The sequence below is a fragment of the Bubalus bubalis genome, chromosome 4, assembly GCF_019923935.1.
Source record: "Bubalus bubalis isolate 160015118507 breed Murrah chromosome 4, NDDB_SH_1, whole genome shotgun sequence".
Lineage (NCBI taxonomy): Eukaryota > Metazoa > Chordata > Mammalia > Artiodactyla > Bovidae > Bubalus > Bubalus bubalis.
The window spans coordinates 96179412-96191772 of NC_059160.1; the positions used below are offsets into that span (position 1 = coordinate 96179412).

Here is a 12361-nt window from a genome sequence, read left to right on the forward strand (position 1 = left end):
AGAGATAGTTAGAACTGTATCAGAGATGAAATAGTTTATGAAACATGACTGTCCCCAACATGGTGACTATTGTGGAGAAAGGGCTGGTGTGGGCTGGCAGAAACCTACAATAAATCATAGCAGCAGCATTAAGATTTCTGAAGGTAAGTATCTGTGCTTTTTCAAGATTTTCTAATAATCTTAAAGACTTTCTCATAGATATGAGAATGAGAGCAATAATATGTTTGTCGGAACAGTGTTTCCCAGGGCGCCAAGATGCTATCTCTCAGACACAGCCGACTGGCAGGCTCATTTCCTGGGTTTAAGAGTTCAAAAAACCATTTCTCGCTGAACTTTGATTGTAAATCAAGCTCCTCTTGCTAATTCAGCATGCTTGCTACGAGTTATTGGGTTTTCTCATCTCCTCCTGAAAGTGAAGCAAATGTCCTTTCTCCCATGCGGTCCACTTTCCTGGAACTGAAATCCCCAACCTTCACTCACTCCTCAGAAGTTTCAGGTGATCTGCTCCAAAATCACTCTCTAGACACAGACTGCCTTGAGGGAGGGCCCGAGAGGCTCCAGCCGCAACCTCAAACGTGCCTAAAGGAGGTAAAACCACAGAGCAGCAGGCTTTATTCCTTGTCTAGCTGTCTTGGAATGCCTGGATGTTAGAGTCATATGTGTGTGTGGTGGTGAGGTGGGGGGTACGTGTGCTCCCCTGATTCTTCCATCCGGGAGCTTGAGAATGTTATGGTGGTCTGCCTCATTGAACACCAGTCTGAGGTCTCCTGGTAGAAGAGAGTGGGTTTCTTCTGGTCCTAGAGGAAGTGACTTTATAGGCCTTTGCTTACATCTAAGAAAGTCAGAGGAGTTTTCCTCCCAGGGCACGGCAAACAAAGAATTACTTCTTGGAGCCCATGTGTTACTATAATGATTTCACGTATAAGCAATTGGTAGGATGTCTTTAATGTTCTAGAAAACACTCCACACATCAGGAAGAACACATTCTAATCTTTAGAGGTGTCAAACCTAACTTCTGAGCTGTTGGACAAGGAGCCGTGTTTTTGAACATTTAGCCAAACAGGAGCTTGGGGGCCTCTTTTTAAATGTGCCCCTGACATGGCACCAACCTCTGTCATTTCAAACCATTCTGGTGGCTGCTCTTCATTTTTTTCCTCTGACTTTTCTTTGAAAAAATGTACACCACACAGACACACACACAATCGGGTTTGTTCACCACACCTTGGTTTTCAATTACATAAACCACCTCGGGCAAATTTAGAAAATCAAGACTTCAAACCGCTGGGTGTATGTTCAGGCCTGGGGAAGTGGGGGTAAAGCGAGAAAGAGGGGGCGGGAGGAGAGAGGAAGGAAGAAAATTTAAAAGATGATGGTTAAGGCTGAGGGGACTCGCCTGAAAGGAAATGAAAACCCTTAAATTTTTTATATTGACCTTCTGCTAACATTTTGTCATACAAGCACAGACCGGATCAAGCCTCCCTGGAGCTCCTAGTATAACCATTCACCATGAAAGAGGTTTGGGGCAGGTCCAATAAAAGGTATTAAAAATCACGTTTAAAGTCAAGGGCCCTAGAAACAAGAGGCACACCCCTTCCTCAGTCTCAATGCTATCTACAGGCAAATCCGTATTCAAAAAGAAAGATTTATGTGGATTTCTGAAAGCATAATTTTCCATCAACCTTTTCCCCAGGGGCTACAGAGGAAAAAAGAATCCAAGAGTCGACACAAATTTCAACATCAAGAAGCATTTTGATGATGAGTTGAGTGTTAACAAATCAGAAACACATGGTCTTAATTGACTGTGAAATAAATAACGTTTCAAAATGAAAGGGGAAAAAGTGTTCAGATGTAAAGCATCAGAAAGGACTCGGGCCTTGAAAGTTGCTCCAGGCATTGAATCCTCCCCAGTCCCAGTTCCATCTTCTCCTCTCCTCTCTTTCCTGCCAGGGGGTTCGTGTTTTCATGAAAGTGAGACCTTGCTGGCTTCCCCTGACCTAGATTCACTTGTAAATATTTCTCTTTGGGAACCTGTGGAGCTCCTAAAATGTTTCAAAATAAAAGCATGAACATCTTCAGGGTTAGGACCCAGGCCCTGGGCCTGAAGACGAAACCCTGAATCAGCGAAAGGAGAGTCAACGGGCCCTGATGCAAGTTCATCCTTCATTCTCCCGACATACCAGTGGGGTTCTTCCTGCAGGATGCACGTCAGGATTACCTGGAGCATTTAAGACATCTATCTGTGCCCTGAGCTCCATCCCCAGAGAGTCCAATGTAGTTAGTCCCGAGGGAAGGCCCAGGTAAGGGTGTGTCTGGATCAGCATTTCTAACATGTGCCTGAGGAGATTTGAATTAAATTTAATAACTCTTTACAGGGCACTCATGTGTCCAGCAATGGTCTAAGTGCTTTGTTCATGTGGACGGTGTGTGTGTTAGTTGCTCAGTCTTGTCCAACTCTTTGAGACCCCATGGACTGTAGCCCTCCAGGCTCCTCTGTCCGTGGAATTCTCCAGGCAAGATACTGGAGAGGGTAGCCATTCCCTTCTCCAGGGGATCTCTCCCACCCAGGGATCGAACCCAGGTCTCCTGTATTGCAGGCAGATTCTTTACCATCTGAGCCACCAGAGAAGCCCAGAATATCAACCCTTAATCCTTGTGACACCCACGAGATAGGCAAGCACCATGATCACCACCCTCATTTTACATGTGAAGAGGTGGAGGTACAGAGAGGTTTCCAAATTTGCCAAAAGCCACACAGCTATCCAGAGGCAGAATTCAAATCAGCTGGCTCTCGAGTCTACACTTAGTAACCACTCTATCAGTAACTGCAGTAGCTACAGAAAGCTCTTGAGAAATGTCAAGTTCTCTGGTCACACCCCCAGACCTACTGAATTAGAAACTCTGGGGTTTATTCAGCTCTCTAGGGGCCTCTGATGCATGCCAACATTGGAGAACCACTGCACCCTTCGGGTATAGATGGGAGTAGAGACAGAAGTCAGAACTGGTGACTGCCCAGCCTCCCACCTTGTGGATGGCATTGAGCATGTGTCTTCAGTGGAGGGTGAGCTCCATCTGGCAATGACCAAGAACTCTAAAAAGCTTACCGAGGGACTATTATCCCACCAGAGGACACAACCAGAACATAGTCTACCATGGTGCAGCACCGTGGTGCCTGCTCCAATTAAGGATAGATTCTTCCAGGATGACGCTGTAGTGCTCGCCATCCACAGCGAAGCCACAGGAGGCTCAGCCCTTTTACTGAGAAATACCAAAACCCCACTGTAATTTTTTCCCTCCTTCCCCACTCATGAGATTGTGAGCAGCTCAGAATCTCCATAAAGCCAAAGATCAAAGCCAAAACACAGCCATCTCTTTTCCAAGCCTCTATTAACAGAAAAGCACAGAAAAATCCGAAGTGATTTTGGAGATACTTGCCATGCTTGACTCTCTAAAATTCCTGACTGTGCAAAAAAAAAAAAAAAAAAATCAGTCTCTTTTCCTTTAAGGAAGGGAAGAGGGTGGGTGGGTGGAGTGGGGATGGGAGAAAAGGAAGTTCTTAAATGGGTGAAACCCTCCAGCAGCCAGGCAATCATCTTACTGTCATGATTTACAGCATTCCTCTAAAAATATCTATGAGATCACAGAACATTAAGTGCATGACACCAAACATTTGTAACTAATCCATGAAAATAAAGTAAGGGCATCAGGTTGCAGGGGGAACACAGTGGAATTTGTCTTGCGTTATCATTCTAAAATAAGACGGCCTCAATTTGGTTGAAATACATCTTCACACATTGTCTTCCAGGGCAGAGTCGTTTGAGAAATTCTGATTGCAATTCTAAATGCTGAATAGGGAGTACTTTGCATTTCCTTTGATGATGCTGAAGGCTATAAGCAATCCTGATATTAAAATCTTTGGAAATTGATGAGTACCTCAGGCATCATCATAATACTTTTCTCCCCAATCAGAGTAATTAAAATCTATTATGTGAACACGTGTTAATATTTTATCAACTACTGTTTTTAATTAACTAAAAGTCTGAGGCCTCTCACAGTAGTAATGATATCATTTCAAGTGACACTCTCCCCCCACCCCCCACATACACTGTCTGCCCCACCAGCTTCATCGCAAACTTACCACAGTACTGAATTCTGGCACCTGCCACAGCAGCCAGTCCTCATTAAGGGTGTACAGCGCTTTGCAAGTGATCACGTCGACGGGGCCCTTGTTTATTTTCTGGTTCAGAGTGGTCACCAGCAAATAGAATGGCTCCCCAACAGTCTCCTTGGAAAAAGATGCAAAAGTAACAGGTTTTGCCAGAATCCACTGTACTTTCCAAAGAATTAAAGTTTCAGTTTATGGCACCCCGACAAGAGACAGGAGGCAGTGTTTTCTAACAATCAACATGAAACTCTCAAGAAAATACATACTGCTCTACTTAGGACTGGGAGCAAAACTCAGGAAGCTGCCTCCTCTCCCTAGCAAACATGTGTTCACACACACACACACACACACACACACACACACTTTCCCTCACTGCATTGACAGTTGATAACAGCATGAAGTACACAGACCGATCACTCTTTTATGCCTAAGCTTCTCTACTTCAGCCTCACTCTCATCAGTTGGCCTAAGAACAGTTCGTAGAGGTTTCACCTTTGTTTACATTCCTATTTAACTGCCCTGGTTGTTTTTTTCTTTTTTTTTAAGCACACTGAAAATAAATGGCAGGATGATTAGCCTTGGTAACTAGAATAAACATAAGAACATTTTATAAATTTATCTAGGAGGAAATTTTGGTGTTAACAGCTTCTCATAAAGGAAGTGGCCTTTAGTTACACAATCTGCAGCCTCTTCTCCTGCCCAAGAGGAAGCCAGCCCCCAGTGGTTCCTGGACCCAGTCTTCACGGTCCCACCTGGGCACCTTTGCTAGAACAGGCCACAGAGGTATCCCACCTCCTTCCCCGGGCCAGATCTGATTCCATTACTCTAAGGATCTTCCTAAGCATTCTGATAACTTCCTCCTGCACTTTTTTTTTTTTTCTAGATCAAAGGTGTCCACCCTTGCTGTTATAGAAATGCTTCAAATCTGCAGCCAGTTTGTGCTTGAATGGACTCAGAGCAGCCCCAAAGCAGGAGGCTTGTGTGCTGTGCTCTCATGCAGCCTCCCAAGGCATGTAGCCCTGGGTTGACTATCGTGTAGAAAATAAACGAAGTAAAGAAGCCATCCGTGATCAAAAGGATATCATTAAACTGAATTTGAGGGGGAGGAAAGAATCAGGGCCACAACCAGGAAGTCAGACTGCCTGGGTGATGATGAGCAGCCAACCATGTGACTAGGGCTTGAAGCCCCAGTTTACAAAGTCAAGCTTCACAGCCAATGCATCTGGCCTGGAAAGGAAGATTTCACCGAATCTCTCACCTGCTTTCCCTTGAACAGGTAAACCAAGACATCTTTGAGGTCTCTTGGGATCCCACCCCACCGGCCCCCATACCATCCTCTACACTGACGGTAGGGGCACATCCCTCCTCCGTCCCTGGCTTCCTGTCTCTCCTGTGCCGCCCCACCCGCCCCTGGGCCCCGGCACCACTTCCCTCTCCCCTGCTGACATAGCCTCTAGTCGCTTCCTTACTGTAGGACAGGGCTGGAATGTTCAAAAATTTCCCAGGTGGGGAGAACACTGGGACTAGAACACGACATTTCAATTCTCATGAGAAACTTCCTTTATTTAGAGGTTCACAACCACATGGCTCTCTTCTCTCTCCCTCCACCCCCTTAGGTAATGTCCTGACCGCAAACCTAGAACCTCACTTCTCTTTGCTCCTAGCCCACATCAGAGATGAGGATAAGCGCCCTTGGGAGGGGGCTGGAGGCTTCTGTAGAGGTTGGCGTTCGGGGGCCAGTGGGCTCCTCTGGGCTGTGCAGAGCGACAGCTCCAGACTCCGTGGCCCTGTCGTCAGAATTCTCCGGAAGACTGCAGCTAGACTCAGATAAGTAACATCTCATCTGGCACTGTTACCCACACCTGTGGTTCGAAACCTGGAGAATCATCACCAGAATCCCTTGGGGCGGTTATAAAAATAACTCATATGTCTGGATTCTACTTTAGATGTGGGATCTCTGGAGAAGAGGTCTGAACGTTGGTAGTTTTAACACCTTCCCAGCAGATTCTGATGCATGGCCAGCGTAGGAAAACACAAGGCCATGAGGTTTCTTTGTCACCACTGAACACAAGTTCTAAGTTGTGTTAGAACCTACTCAGACCAGGATGCACACAGCTCCTGGGGAGCCGGCCTTCAGAGCTCCCTTTATGGAACTGACAGGGAATTAAGGTTGGCCCTTTCACCGTCCTTTCCTTCCTGAGACCAGACTCTCTGACCATAGCTGAGCTTGAGGCTTTTGCACCTGTGGTCTCATTCACCATCCCACCCCTACGCCACCCCACCCCACCCTGAATCCTTTCCTAAGCCTGGAAGAAGGTAGCCTCCCCCTTGCAGAAGCAGTAAGCAGGGGGGCTAAGAGCTCTCTGGTGCTATCATAGCGTTGTGGGATCTGTGCACGGAAAAGTCTCGTCTTTTCTGTGCACCCCACCTCTCCGGAATGCAAAATGGTCATAAAGGTCCTCACCTCATGGGATTCAATGAGAAAAAGGAAGCAAAGCTCTTAGCATAGTGGCCGGCACGTTCAATAAATGGCAGTTATTATTATTACTTGACCCACACGGCCTTAGAGGCACAGAGGAGGAAGTTACCCGGAGGTCACAGAATTCATGGCACCCAAGCAAATGTTTGGGGCGGGATAGGGAGGTAGGGGGGGCAGGAGGACTAGGCCATCAGAGCTCTATGCCCCTTGGGCATGTGGAGGGGGAAATCAGGCCCTTCACACCAGAGGGAATTGTTGCCCTGAAAATGAAAGTATCACCCAACTGGCTGAATGCCACTTCCTCCCCAGGGAGCACGCTGCCCCCTCCCTATCCCAAGTGCTCAAGACACCCGTGAATCAGCAGCAAAATCCTGATGCAGAATCCTCTGCTCAGAGGGGCCATTTGGGCTCACAGCCCAGACTCTGGGGAGTCCTGACCTTTTTAATACCCAAGAGCAGTAAGGACGAGGCTCTGACTAGGCCTCCAGGGCTCAGAATAACAATCGCGAGGTCCCAGAAAAAAGAACTGGAAAGGAGTTCAAAACAAATGGCCAGGCCCCTCCTTCAGTGGGAAGATGCCCAGATGGAAAGGGCCATGCCCAGAGCCACAAGCGAGCTGGGGCTGAGATGAACGTCTAGCCAAGACTCCCAGGCCAGTGCTCCTTCTGCTTCCCTCTCCCACATTCTCCAAGGCAGGACGATGGGATCACCTGCAGGTGCCTGGAAACCGGGCCAGCCAGACCTCGCCTTGAGTTTCTGAGTCAGTGGCACTAGCGAGTGGTGGGGCAGGGGCTGCCTTTTGAGACCAAGACCCAGGAACTAGGTGAGGCCCCTGCTACCTCTTTCGAAGCAGCTGTGGCTGAAGCTAGGGAGCCAAAAATATTCACCCCAGAAATAACCACTCCACATCTCCCCAAAGCATATGATGATTTATACCAAGTAAACAGAAAAGAAGGCAGATTTCATTAATCTTAATAAATGGGTATTGCCTTGGGAGAGAAAAGGGTTGGTAAAGAAAAAAAAATGTTGTGCCTCTACTTGTAAGATTGCATTAAACTCTAAGCATAGTCTATTTAAGGCACTGCTTTTTGGATCTAAACTTAAGTAGCACTGTTAAAACCTGTGGCATAGCAGTGTATCTTATTCAAACTTTAATTAGATTTCGGAACCAGCTACAAATACACAATTATGCAGTTTTGCTGGAATCTGGATGGCTGGTAAAATTACAGAAGGATAAGAACCTTCTGCACCAGGGACCTCAGAGGGTTGAATGGAGACTGGGTTCAACAGAACACACTTCTTTTCTTATTAATATTTCATAATAATAATGGGCACAATTTATGGAGTGCTTACTCAGTGCCAAGCAAATGCATACATTTTTTCATTTGTGCTTCAGAACAGCCCTAAAACATTCTTCCATTCTACAGGTTATAAACCCAAGGCTCAGGCTGGTCAAAAAACCTGCTTGGGGCCTGTAGTAAGTGGTAGAGTCTAGATTCAGACTAGGCAGCAGGCTCCAGAGCACTCCCTCTTACCTATGGCATCTGTGAAAAGCTCACATAAGAAAAGATTTCAAGATTCGAATAGATTATAACCATATTCACGTAGTAACTCTCACAAAGTGAACTCAAGGGGCGGGGAGCTCTTTGGAGACTCGCTTTCACATGAGATGACCACTTGGGATTGAATGTCATTAGCTCACAGCGAGTGTGGTGGTAGGTAAACAGCAATTTCCCAGATGCTTCAGAGGCTCTGAAAAGAGTGTGTTTTCATCAGTATTTGAAATATGGGGATTTCCCTGGCAGTCCAGTAGTTAAGACTGTATTTCCAGCACAGGGGGCATGGGTTCAATCCCTGATTGGGGAATTAAGATCCCATATGCCACACAGCACAGGCATAAGAAAAAAAAAAGAAAGGAATGTTCTCTCCACTCAGGTTCAGTTCAGTTCAGTCACTCAGTCGTGTCCGACTCTTTGCAACCCCATGGACTGCAGCACGCCAGGCCTCCCTGTCCATCACCAACTCCCAGAGTTCACTCAAACTCACATCCATCGAGTCAGTGATGCCATCCAGCCATCTCATCCAGCATGTGTTAATTAGCCATGTGAAGATGGATGCAAAAGCTAATAGGTATAAAGTCTCAGTTATGTAAGGTAAGTTCTAGAAATCCATTGTACCACATTGTGCCAATAGATAACACTTTTGAACACTTAAAAATCTGTGAGAAGGGTAAGTCTCACATTGATTGTATTTCTTAGTACAATTTTTAAGAAGAGAGAAGTCTTACCTGAGGAAATTCTAAATGAATTACACTTGCACAGGTCAGTCAGAGCAAAAGCAAATTTTCTCTTTCCCTTCATGTGCCCCTGATAAGGACCAAGACTAAAAGAAGTTAAATACTGACACCATGGAGTACGCAGGACTTATCCTGGCAAAGACGTTAGCATCTGCTGCAAATAACTGCTTACCGTCTTCTGACACTGCCGAGGGATGCGACACTTACCCGCAGGAAACCAGAAAGGCAGACGGACATCCAGTTTGTGAGGAGTTTCTCTACCACGGACTCTGTGCGTCTCAGCATGAGTTTAGGCTGCATGTTACTGCACTGCTCCATCAAGTCCCTGGTCAGCACCTCCAGGATGCTGGTTAGGTAGACCAGCTTGGTTTGCAGGGCAATGGTTAAGAAGGAAGCGAACAGACACCTGCGTAAAAACAGAGCCTTGGTTACAAAGCCAAGACATGGAAGTGTCCATCAACAGATGAATGGATACAGAAGATGTGGTGCCTATATACAATGGAATAATATTCAGCCATGAAAAGAAGAAAATCCTGCCATTTGCAATAACATGGATGGATCTCGAGGGTGTCACGTGAAATGAAATACAGAAAGAAAAATACTGTATGAGTTCACTTAAATATGGCATATGAAAAAAAAAGACTCAAACTCAGAAAGAGAGATAAGATTGTGGTGATCATGATGTATACCTAAAACCTCTACAGAGCTGTATGTCAATTATATCTCAAGAAAAAAAAAAAGAAGATACACAGATGATGGAAAAAAAGCACATTAAAAAAAACCCAGAAAAAACCAGAGCCTTGGTTAATTAGGGTTAACCATCATCTGTGGCTTGGTTGGTGTTGATAGCCGTCTCCAAGGAAACATGAGGGGCCCTGCAATGGGGTGTTAACGGGATGCTTCCCTGTGGGTGCTTTTTTTAAACATCTAGGTTTCAACTACCTTAGCCTTCAATCCATAAAAACCACATATCAATGTTAACTTCAGGTCATTTTATATGTTTTCAGCTCTAAAACTTCAAACTAGAGCGGTAACAAGAAGTGAATGTCTTCCCTGAATTTTCAGAGTGTTTTAAAAATAGAAAACAGCACTTCTGCTTTTGTGACTCAGGATTCATGTTTCTTTCTTGGTGTTGGGGTTTTTTAGGGTGCTTTTTTTTGGGGGGGGGGTCACATGTGTGTGTTTCTTCAAAATAGAACTTGTGTTAGGGCATTGTGATCTGAAATGGACACACTAAGACTGCATGGCCACCCAAACAGCCAACCTTTGGAGAGATGCGGGTTCTCAGACACCAAGTCGAGGCTGTAGTTTGGAAAGAAAATAAGAGGCGCAGGTTATATTCTCTCTACTTAATCACTTTCAAAATATAAACAAATTGACGGATACCTGTCCTTCACTGAAAAGTTCTTCTGCTTTTCAAGAGTGTGGATAACAGTAACAAGGAAACTTTTATTACAAATTAGGGCATCCAAAGCTGTGAGACTTTCATTCTTGTCGCTGGCATCTCTGTTCTGAAAAAATATATAATATAATATAAATAAATAAACTAAAAGTTAGAAAGTGGATCCACAATGGGGTTTCAAGACAATGAATTATTTAATATCAAATTTGTGATCCCAAATGCCCACAATAACAATTCTAAATAATAATGGAGATGATGATGATGTGATGACAACATCATGAAAGGCAGTCATGGGCTAAAAATGAAAACTTATAGACTTACATGCATATCTTCAGTGAAGATGTGGGTGAAGCCACCTGACTGAGAGGAAGGAGACACTTTTATTATTCATAACATCCAAAAGAAATGAAGAGTGTTTTTTTTGTTATAATACCTGAGTTCGTTTTAATCAAGTAGAGACACTATTTGCTAATCTGAAGAGCCCCTGGGCTTATGCTCACTGCATATTCTCTACATAATAAATAATTATTCAGCTCTCAAGAAACACCAGTGACTTCTGAAGGCCTCCAAGAATAATTATCTTTGCATCAGTCCCGTTTTTTGACAGATGAAGGCATTTAAAAGAATTGATTCCAAAGTTAAAGAAGTGGTGGTGAAAAGATTATGCAAATGTACAGACCACTCCTCAAGCAATTTACCTTCTAAGGATAAATACTGAGTTGTATTGGTCAGTTTATGCAAGTCTTCGCTTAGAAGTATTTACTGTCTCAATACACAATGTTATTCAAGACCGAATGGAGAGGGGTGGCTAAAAGCTAGAATCTGGAGTCAAACGACTTGGGTTCCAGTTCTGGTTTTATCACCTGCTGGTCACATGACTTTGGTCAAGTCATTTAACTTGTTTGAACCTGACTTTCCTCATCTGCAAAATGGAAACAATTATGACTCCCACCTCATGGGTTAGGTGTGAAAATAAAATAAACGAGTGCACAGTAAGGTTTTCACATCAGCTATCATTATTGGTTTTTTTTTTTTAATCACTAATAGCAAACTAAACCACAATGCCATTGCCCTGCTGGTTTCTAAAAATATCTTCAAGTCTTATGCTCTGTAGCCCCTGAATATAAACTTTGAAATTTGAGTTTCCACTAATGTATCATAAATCATATTGGAATTAAATGATTAAAATTTAAAAAGCATGATGTGTAACACTGAGTCAATGGGATGAAAATATAAACTTTCTGTTATTTTTAAATGTTTTGGTAATCATTGAAACCATAAGTTATATTAAAGTGAATTTCTTCTGTAGAGAATTTTTGCCTTATATTTTCAAATTTGTTAGCCCAAGCAGAAGATCTCAGACTATTTTGGCTATACTCTCCACTAGTAATAAGCAGAAAAATCAGACCCCAGGTTTGCGTTTTCTAGTTCCTAATATTTTTCTGCTGAACCAACCTTATGTCAATAGGCAATTTAAACAGATTAATTCTTGACCTCAAATAGGGAAATACTGCTCTGGCTCCCTGGGTTCAAAGGCTCCTTCCTCCTTTCATTCAAATTCCTCTCCTCCAAGTGGTTAGATGCTCTGCTTACCCTTATGTCTTCTATTTTCAGCAAAACAAAGTTGCCGATAAAATTTAAAGCCAGGCTTTTACATCCAAAAAAACCGAACTAGCAGGGCAAAAAACTACGAGTTGGTAATGCCTTGGTCTCTGAGAAGGTACGATTTCCTCCGGGTTTTGCCTGTTGTTATTGAGTAGGTATTCATCGCTCAAGTTCTCTCCCCACTTCCCAGCTTCCAGGCCTAGAGGATGTAGTCCAGATTTATCAGTGAAGGGGGCCTATTCATTACCGGGACTTCTAAGTCTAGAAAGCATTTCAACTGGTGTTGTCATTGAATACCTTCCCCTGTTCTCACATCTTTTCTTAATTATTATCAATTTAATTTTAACTCAGGTCTTCACAACGGGGTTCTAACAAATGTATGCTTGCTTTTCCTGTGTCTTCCCAGGTTGAGATGCT

At 44.1% G+C, this 12361-nt stretch overlaps 1 protein-coding gene across 2 annotated transcripts in view; it reads right to left on the reverse strand.

The window, feature by feature from the left end:
- PLXNC1 (plexin C1) overlaps positions 1–12361 on the reverse strand; it is a 157124-nt gene that overhangs the window by 36189 nt on the left and 108574 nt on the right. For both annotated transcript variants that reach the window (XM_025284337.3, XM_044941823.2), the window contains exons 18-21: positions 10661–10699; positions 10324–10448; positions 9145–9343; positions 4136–4282 (exon numbers count right to left, since the gene is read on the reverse strand). In XM_025284337.3, coding sequence (XP_025140122.1) covers positions 4136–4282; positions 9145–9343; positions 10324–10448; positions 10661–10699 — 510 coding nt within the window. The remainder of the gene's footprint in view (positions 1–4135; positions 4283–9144; positions 9344–10323; positions 10449–10660; positions 10700–12361) is intronic.